An 8286-nucleotide genomic window follows, 5' to 3' on the forward strand; every position below is an offset into this window, starting at 1 on the left:
CAGGCCCCAGGGAGACCAGGCGGCCCAGCAGAGCCGCGCCCACGGCAGCATGTCTCCCGGGCGGGCGAGCAGTGAGGCAGACGGCGCCTGTCCTGCTTGGCTTCGCAAATTCTCTCCCCCACAGACGGTGCAAAGGCATAAAGTCACGCAGTCCTGAAGAGGCTTTTACGGGGTCCGTGCTTGGGCCGAGGGACGGGCGCACAGGCTGAACTCAAGTTCTCGCCCAACGTTTTACTTACTTCACCGGTACAGGCAGTTCGTGCTCTCGCTGTGTCGTGGGCACCTTGGAGAGACCAGCACTCGCTCCAAACTGTAGGACTTAAAAGGCAAGTGCGGGGGCGCCTGGGGGGCTCCGTCAGGCGTGTCCGACTTCGGCTCAGGTCACGATCTCACAGCTCGTGAGTTCGAGCCCCGCGTCGGGCTCTGTGCTGAGGGTTCAGATCCTGGAGCTGCTTCTGATGCTGTGTCTCCCTCTCTCTCTGCCCCTCCCCTCTTTCGTGCTTGGTTTTTCAAAAATAAACAAACATTAAAAAAATTAAATAAAAGTAAGTAAATAAAAGGCAAGTGCAGGGGCGCCTGGGGGGCTCAATCGGTTAAGCATCTGATTCTTGACCTTGGCTTCTGTCTGGATCTCAGGGTTATGAGTTCAAGCCCTGAGCAGCGGGGGCTGCCCGCCCAGCATGGAGCCTACTTTTAAAACATAAATCGATAAAATAAAAATAAAAGGCAAACACCCTCATGAGGCCCTTCCTCTCTCTCTGGGGACAGGGCCACAGCTCAGGACAGCCCTCCAAGGGCCAGCGGAGCGACAGGCCCAGTTTAGCTAAACTGACCAATATTCCTTTCCTCTAACTGAAGAGTCCAATTTCACAGATGTAGTTCACAGAATGCAGTTTTGTTACTGAGGCCTTCAAGCCCGGAAAGGCACCCAAGGACTACCTGCATCGGGTTTTCATTCCTTTTCTTATTAAAAAAAATTTTTTTTTAATGTTTTTTATTTATTTTTGAGAGTCAGAGAGAGGCAGCGTGAGGAGGGGAGGGTCAGAGAGAGGGCGACACGGAATCCGAAGACAGGCTCCAGGCTCCGAGCTGTCAGCACAGAGCCCGACGCGGGGCTCGAATCCACCAACCGTGAGATCACGACCTGAGCCGAAGTCGGACGTCTAACCGACTGAGCCCCCCAGGCGCCCCTCAGGTTTTCATTTCAAACCGAAGCAGGGAAACTGCTAAGCTCCTGTGGACACTTGCTTCCCTGACCGTGGAGTTTCCAGAACTGGAAAGTCCGTCCTAGGGAGGCCTGGGAGGTAAGCCTCAGAAGGCCGACATTTACACCTTGTGAAAGGACCCCCCCCTACGAGCACCCCCCGCTGAAGCCCCAAGGTTGGTTCTTGCCTGTCCGCTGAAAACCTCACGGACGCCCAAATCATGAAGGAGACCCTCCAGTCCCAGCTCGCATTCGCTGGGATCGACGAGCTCCACGCTGACTATGCAGGCGATCGCTGATGAGGGCCTAGGGCTGTGTTCCTCTCTTCAGAGGAAGGGCTCGGGGGCTAGGTGGGCCTGGAGCTCGGCACTGCTCTAACAAATGGGATTCTCTGGCAGACGATTTACAACTATCTTTTGGAAAGAAGAAGAAAGTCGTTAGCAGAAACTGTGGCCTCACCTTTAAGGTAAACGAATCACAAAGATGAAGACTAGGATTTTAAAAACGAGACGGTCATTGGGGCGCCCGGGTGGCTCCGCTGGTTAAGCCTCGGATTCCTGGTGTTGGCTCAGGTCATGATCTCAACAGCTCGTGACTTCAAGTCTTGAGTTGAGCTCCGTGTTGACAATGTAGAGCCAGCTTGGGATTCTCGGTCTCCCTCTCTCTCTCTGTCCCTCCCTTGCTCTCTCTCTCTCTCTCTCTCTAAAATAAACATACATTAAAAATAAAATAAAATAAAAACGTGACTGTCATCAATTTTGATGAGCTGTAAGAATTCCACCTTCCTCTGTAGGTACATTCTTGGTTATATGGTCAGTAGATCTCTTCTGTTTTTCCTTAGTTCTCTCATCATTTAAAAATGTGATCTCTCAGAGATAGGTAAGTGACTTACAATGCACCCATTTTATAGATCTTGAGGCCAGAGGAAACCCCTGGCAGGTCAACCAGAACAGAAAACATCAGCCTCTTCATCAGTAGGTATAACTTCCTTCTCTGGGGGCCTCCAGCAACTGAGCAAAATCCACCCCCAAATGCCTTGGCATTCCAGGCTTTCGCAGTCTGGTGAAATCCAATCTCCCCATGGGTCCCCCGCGGACGGCTTCCTGAAGGCACCCCCGCCCCCCGCAGCCTGGCTACTGCACGCTGTCCTTCTTGCGTTTTAGCCAGGATGCTAGCTCCTCTCTCAACACCCGTCATCGAGCAACCCCCAGGCCTGGGCCCGGCTTCAGAGCACAGCTCTGCCCTCACCTGTGCGTGGTCTCTGGGCAAGTCACCTAACGCCTCTGAACCTAAGATCGCTCCGCTGTGAAGGGGGGCTTCCGGGTCTCCACACAGACTATCTGCTGTAGGGGAAGATCAAGAACCTGCACCGCATGTCCCTACGCGCACTCCGCGGGCTCTCTGGGAACGGCCGCCAGCGCGGACCTTCCGCCTGGCACGCGCCCAAGGGCTCCGGGTCCCTCAGCTCTTGCCTCCTCTGACCGCTGGACGGGTCTGTACCAACACTCAGTGCCGTGTCGGTACCCGGCCTCCCTCCTCAAACTTAAAACCGACTCAGTCGGTTGAGCATCCGACTTTGGCTCAGGTCATGACCTCGCAGTTCGTGAGTTCAAGCCCCGCATCGGGCTTGCTGCTGTCAGCGCAGAGCCTGCTTCAGATCCTCTGTCCCCCTCTCTGCCCCTCCCCACTTGTGCTTTCTCAGAAGTAATCATTAAAAAAAAAGAAAGAAAAGTAAAAAAAGTTCTCTATCTTAAAAGCAGGTAACGGGCTTCTTTTCTTCTGTCTCGCAGCCTCCCTCAAAGTAACACGGGCTCCAGGATGTGCTATAACGCCGAAAGGTTTTCTGATTTTTTACCCCACCTTTTTTTTTTTTTTTTTTTTTGTGGNGGCCGGCCAGCTTTCCCTCTAAGGGCCCAGGGTGGTAAATACTCAGGCATCGCAGAGGCCATATGGTCTCCATCAGACAACGCAATTCTGGCTCTGTAGCACCCAGGTGGCTGCAGACGGCACGCTGGCAATCGGGCACAGGCAGGGACCCGGGCTGGCCCACCCTCCAGGGGACACAGGCTGTGGTGAGCATCATGGAAGAAAAGCCTTCCCTCTACCAACAAGAGTGTTTGTGGTTCTCTAAAGAATCAAACTAAATCTGATTTCCCAAGTCACAGAGCAAATCAAGTATGAGGTGGGTAACTGTAAATGAATCCCAGCCGAAGAGCACAAGTGTTCTAAAAATTCCTGTCTGAGCAAAGGAATGCACTTAGTTTTTCTATTCAAAAACACTCTGAAATGAGCGGCGAGCAAGACGGGAACGCAGCCACGACCCAGAGCCCCTCACCTACGCCCCACACGTCCGATTTGCACCGGTTTAAGAGACACTGGCCTTTCCCAACGGCCAGAGGCCCTCCCTTCGCTGCCTATGAATCAGCAGAAAGGTTCCTCCCGTGACCCCGTGACGCCTGAGCAGCAGGATGAGGAGCTGCGGGCCGAGGTCGTCTCTGGCACATTCGCTGGTGGGTGGACGAGATTCTCCCCACCCCCGGCACCGTGGCGGGCCTGTTCGGACTTGGGTGACTGGCCGAGGGCCCCGACCCGCCTGGACAATAGGAACATCCACCAAGCTGTAAGTCTGAGGCTCAACTTGTTTGTCTTTTACACAACCACACTTTTCCCGTACGGAGGCCTCGCTGGGGCCTGGGCATGGTGCTCACCGGGCGGCACCAGGGGTACCGATGTGCGCCCGCTCCCGCTCAAAGCCCTGAAATTGGAGACTCTCCGGGAATTCGTTGCCTAATTTGAGAAAAGCGGTCACGTTTTCCCCCTTGGTTCCCTCTCACGTCAAATGACTCCTATTCAGTCCCTGGTCACTGCCGGGCCCTGTCCCCTCTGGGGCGTGTCCACCCCGCTTTCCATCACGGACGATGGTCTGGTCCTCCCGGAGCCTGAGTCCGTGTGCTGCTACGCCGGGGCTTCCGCCTCACCCACCACACGGCCCCGCCCCACTGCCGTCCCGGCCACACAGGCCCTGTGCTGCGGTGACCCCCGCCCCCCGGCCCGCCATCGTTAAGTAACGTCTCTCTTCCGCTCTCTGGAAGCTCTGCAGTTTAGGAGCTGTTTGGGTCCCAACAGTTTTGAGACTGACCTTACTCCTGGATGAAACAAAGTAGCTGGTGGACACAGAGGGCATGGACCTCACTCTTTGCAACATGTCTCAAACGGGACCTAACTTTTGACCTGAGCGAGTGGATACTGTTCCCATAAGCCGCAATTCCCCTGGCAGACAGAGCACTGAAAGTTCGAAGATGAAAGGGTGCGGGGCCAAGTTCTGCCCCCCAGGCGAACAGTGCTCTGCTGGACTCTAGCCCGGGGAAGGGGCTTTTCACGCTCACGAAGCTTAGACAGATCAAAAGGTCAGCAGGCTTTGGCAGCCGAAGCTATTCTGCCAGTGATACATGCTGCTAGAACCGGGCTAAAGGCAATGACAGAACCATTATCGGGACAAAAGCCAAGCCCTCGGGACGTTATGACATTGAGGGATCTGAGAGAACAGTGACTACGGCCCTGAAGAAACCCCACTTTAACCGGGATTTTACTTGCGGGAGACAACCTAGAGCAAGCGGCTCCCTGAACGTCACGGACCTTCTCACGGCAGTGAGAAAATCAGGCCCCGCGAAGAACCGACATCTGGAGAAGCCCTCGTCCATTCACACTGCAAGGGTCATCTCCTCTGCGGAACAAACCTTAACCGACGATGTTGGTACAAACCCTTTGGCCAAGACTCAAGTGAAAAACAAACCATCTGCCGTTTGTTCAGGTCTCTTCTCACCCCTTGTTAAGAAACATGTGGGTGGAATGGACCCTGAAAGACCCCTCGGCTTCTGACCCTGGATAGGAGATACCCAGTGAACTGCTAACTTGAACATCTGGATCATTTCTTGCCACAGTCACATCCAAAAAGGAAAAAGGTCACTTTTTATTTCCAGTCCGATAGGGGCCCAGAATTTCAGCCGTATAACAAGGAAAATCTATCCAAGAGCAGTGAAGACACCACGGAGATAGTTACCCATACTCACAAGTGTGGAACGGGCAAGAAAACCCAAGTAGGAAAGAAAGAATAGGAAAACAGAGTAGAAACAGCCCAGTAAAACCCTTTCCGCAAACGCTTTACGATCTGAAAAAATCTGAAAGTATCTGGCAGCTCTGAACCAAAATTGCAACAGCATGAAAATTAAGCAACCCTTATGATTCACATGATTTCAACAAGTTTGTGTTGTCAAGAAAATGTCACGATTTCCCTTGTGCTCCGTTTTATCGTACGCCTAAGTGAAAACGTGGCTTTTGTTCACACTTAACGGACCCAGAGCGCCGGTCACCTATCCCTTGGGGGCGCGTGATGCAGGAGGGTACTGCCCTCCGCCTCCCACCGGCGGGGACGGCACCCTGGCGCGCGTCTGGCGCGCGTGTGCCCAGGGCCTTCACTGTCAGCAGAGTGTGCTTGACACCCTGGGGTCGAGCGAGCTTAGCGGAGCANAATTTAAGCCTGTTTGGGTTAAAAGCATCTACAACAGCCGTTCTGTGTGTCTTCACAAGGTGGACACACGCTTCAGCGCAGAGACAAAGGCTACCCCCGGGGGATGGAGCGGGAGGTAGGCAGACTCACTCTTACCACCTACACTCCCAACAGGGCTACGTCTAGATGGTTTTTTATTTGTATTCTAATTTTTTCAAGTATTTGTTTATTTCTTGGGAGAGAAGGGGATGGAGGGTCTAAAGCGGGCTCTGTGCTGCCAGGCTGACAGCAGCGAGCCCGATACAGGGCTCGAACTCACAAGCCTCGAGATCAGGGCCTGAGCCGGAGTCAGACGTTCGACCCACCGAGCCGCCCAGGCGCCCCAGCGGTCTCTTCAACAACGAGCGGGAATTTCTTTTGTAAGGAAGCACAGAAATCAGTGCGCCGGTGTCGCACTTCCGAGCTGCCGGGAGGCTCAGGCGGACACCCGTCTGCTCCCTCCGCTCCGATCCCACGGCAAGCGGGCGCGCGCGGCCTCACCTCGGCACTCCAGGCTGGGGCTTCCCCAGAACAGCTCCCGGCACTGGCTGCAGGCGCGGCCTCCGAACCCGGGCCTGCACTGGCACTGCCCCGTGAACTGCGAGCAGAAAACACGCCGGTCACACGGGCTGCCGGGCGGGAGGCAGCCGCGCCGTCGTCTTCGGCTGCTGCAGGGACCGCACTGCAGCCTCCTGACGGGGGCAGCCACTGTCCCCTCCCTCCTGGGCGCTCAGGGCCCCCACCAGCACCTCCTCCCTGCTCTTCTGTCACGCGGGCTGGGAAGCCCCCGGGTGCGTGTCGGGAACAGCGGCCACCTTACAGCGCCGGAAACGGCCACGTGCCCGCTCGGGCTGGGTGGCTGAGACACACACCCGACGTGGCAGCCGGGTCTGCAGGAGAAACCGCGCCCCCCCCGGCTGCCCTGCTGGGGTGCACGGCGCAGTGGGGCCTGCACCGCACGTGCCGGGCTGTCCCCGGTGAGCCGCCAAGTGAAGGCTGATATCGAGTCTACCCTGTGCCTGCCAAGCCGCGTGCTCGGACGCAAGGCTGCGACCAGGAGAGGGGGTGCCCTTCGCTAGCTGGGGCCAAGCCACCGAGGGGGCTGGACTTATCCAGGTGAGAGCCCTGTCCGTCTGCCAGGACAGCCTCGCCCCGCCACAGCGCCTCACCTCGTTGCAAGATGGCCCGAAGGAATGGGCGGGATCGCAGTTGCACGGGTCACACCCGGCCCCGCTGGCCAGCCGCCAAGTGTTGGGCGCACAGCGGTCACAGTTCTGCCCGACCACGTTAGGAAGACACGAGCACTGGCCGGTGGTTTTGTCGCACTGGCAGTCGGAGCCGTTGCAGTGGTCCCGCACGGTGCCCAGGGAGTTGCAGACACACTCTGCGAAGGGACAGTGGGATCGGACTTACCTACATTCATCAAGGTCCTCAAATTCACAAAACACACGGCGCGATGCAAAAGTCCGCCACCTTCCGACGGCTAAGACTCTCCCTCTCCAGAGTCTGGCCTGGACATGCCAACAAGTAGGGAAAGGAATGGAGGGGATCACAAACAAAAAACAAAAACAAATAGCAACACCAACAAAAAACACTAAAACCGCTGTTGTTCCGCAGTCCCGGTGACGTCGATGGTTTTGACGCTCCCCAGGCGGATGGGCACCAGGACACGCCTCGCCTGCCAGCGCTTCTGAAATACTCAGAGTTAACAAGCTGCTGGTGACTCATTGGAAAATTGAGGATTTAACTGGAAATAACAAAAAAACCTGCTGTGGGACCGGAGAGATCTAGTGACTTCAATCTCTCGGCAGGAGCAGCGGTAACGAATGTGTCAGACAAGCAGGCAGAAGCCCTCCAACCCCGGCNTGTGCGGGGGCAGCAGGGAACGTGCTGGCTCATTCCAGATAAGAGAGGAAAGAGGGGTTCTGGAGGCGCCGCTTCAGACACGTCCCTTCCTTCTCCTGGAGCGGGACGGCTGCCTCCATCAGCGACAGGAGGGCAAGCACACACCCCGCTAGGGACCAGGACCCGAGAGGCCCGGCCCATCGGCAAGCTTCACGGGCGGAGCACAAAGCCAGTGCATTCTATCGGGGGGCACTTGTCGTGGGGGACGCAGCTACACGGTCTTCCTTTCGGTTCCTTCCCTCAGGCACGGAGCCGCACCCTGAGGCCAGCACTGCCAGAAAAATGAGCATGTTTAAGAAGAAAAAAAGTCAATCTCATCTTTCTTTCGTCAGAGGAAAAACTCTACAGGGTCTGCCAGACGGAACAGACCCCTGAAGGGGTCATCATCCCTCGATGACGAGGAAGAAGGCGGAAGTCGCTGTACGAGGGCGGACGAGCCCGTGTCTTACTTCGGCAGGCCTGACGGAGCGCGTCCCCGTAGTACCCGCGGCGGCACAGCTGACACTGGTCCCCCTCCGTGTGGTACAGGCACCTGCGGCACCGGCCGGTCTCCGCGTCACAGGCTTCCGGGTCCGTCGTGTCGATGTTGCCGTGACAGCGGCACGGCTGGCAGGACCCCCCCCCGTCCCAG

General features: G+C 56.4%; 1 protein-coding gene across 1 annotated transcript in view; it reads right to left on the reverse strand.

The window, feature by feature from the left end:
- LAMB1 (laminin subunit beta 1) overlaps positions 1–8286 on the reverse strand; it is a 67448-nt gene that overhangs the window by 19296 nt on the left and 39866 nt on the right. Inside the window, exons 23-25 of the mRNA XM_077758342.1 lie at positions 8105–8286; positions 6920–7134; positions 6252–6348 (exon numbers count right to left, since the gene is read on the reverse strand). The exon at positions 8105–8286 is cut by the window's right edge and continues 30 nt beyond it. Of these exons, the coding sequence (XP_077614468.1) occupies positions 6252–6348; positions 6920–7134; positions 8105–8286 (494 nt within the window). The remainder of the gene's footprint in view (positions 1–6251; positions 6349–6919; positions 7135–8104) is intronic.

This window comes from Crocuta crocuta, unplaced genomic scaffold, assembly GCF_008692635.1.
Source record: "Crocuta crocuta isolate KB4526 unplaced genomic scaffold, BGI_CrCroc_1.0 scaffold103, whole genome shotgun sequence".
Taxonomy (NCBI): Eukaryota; Metazoa; Chordata; class Mammalia; order Carnivora; family Hyaenidae; genus Crocuta; species Crocuta crocuta.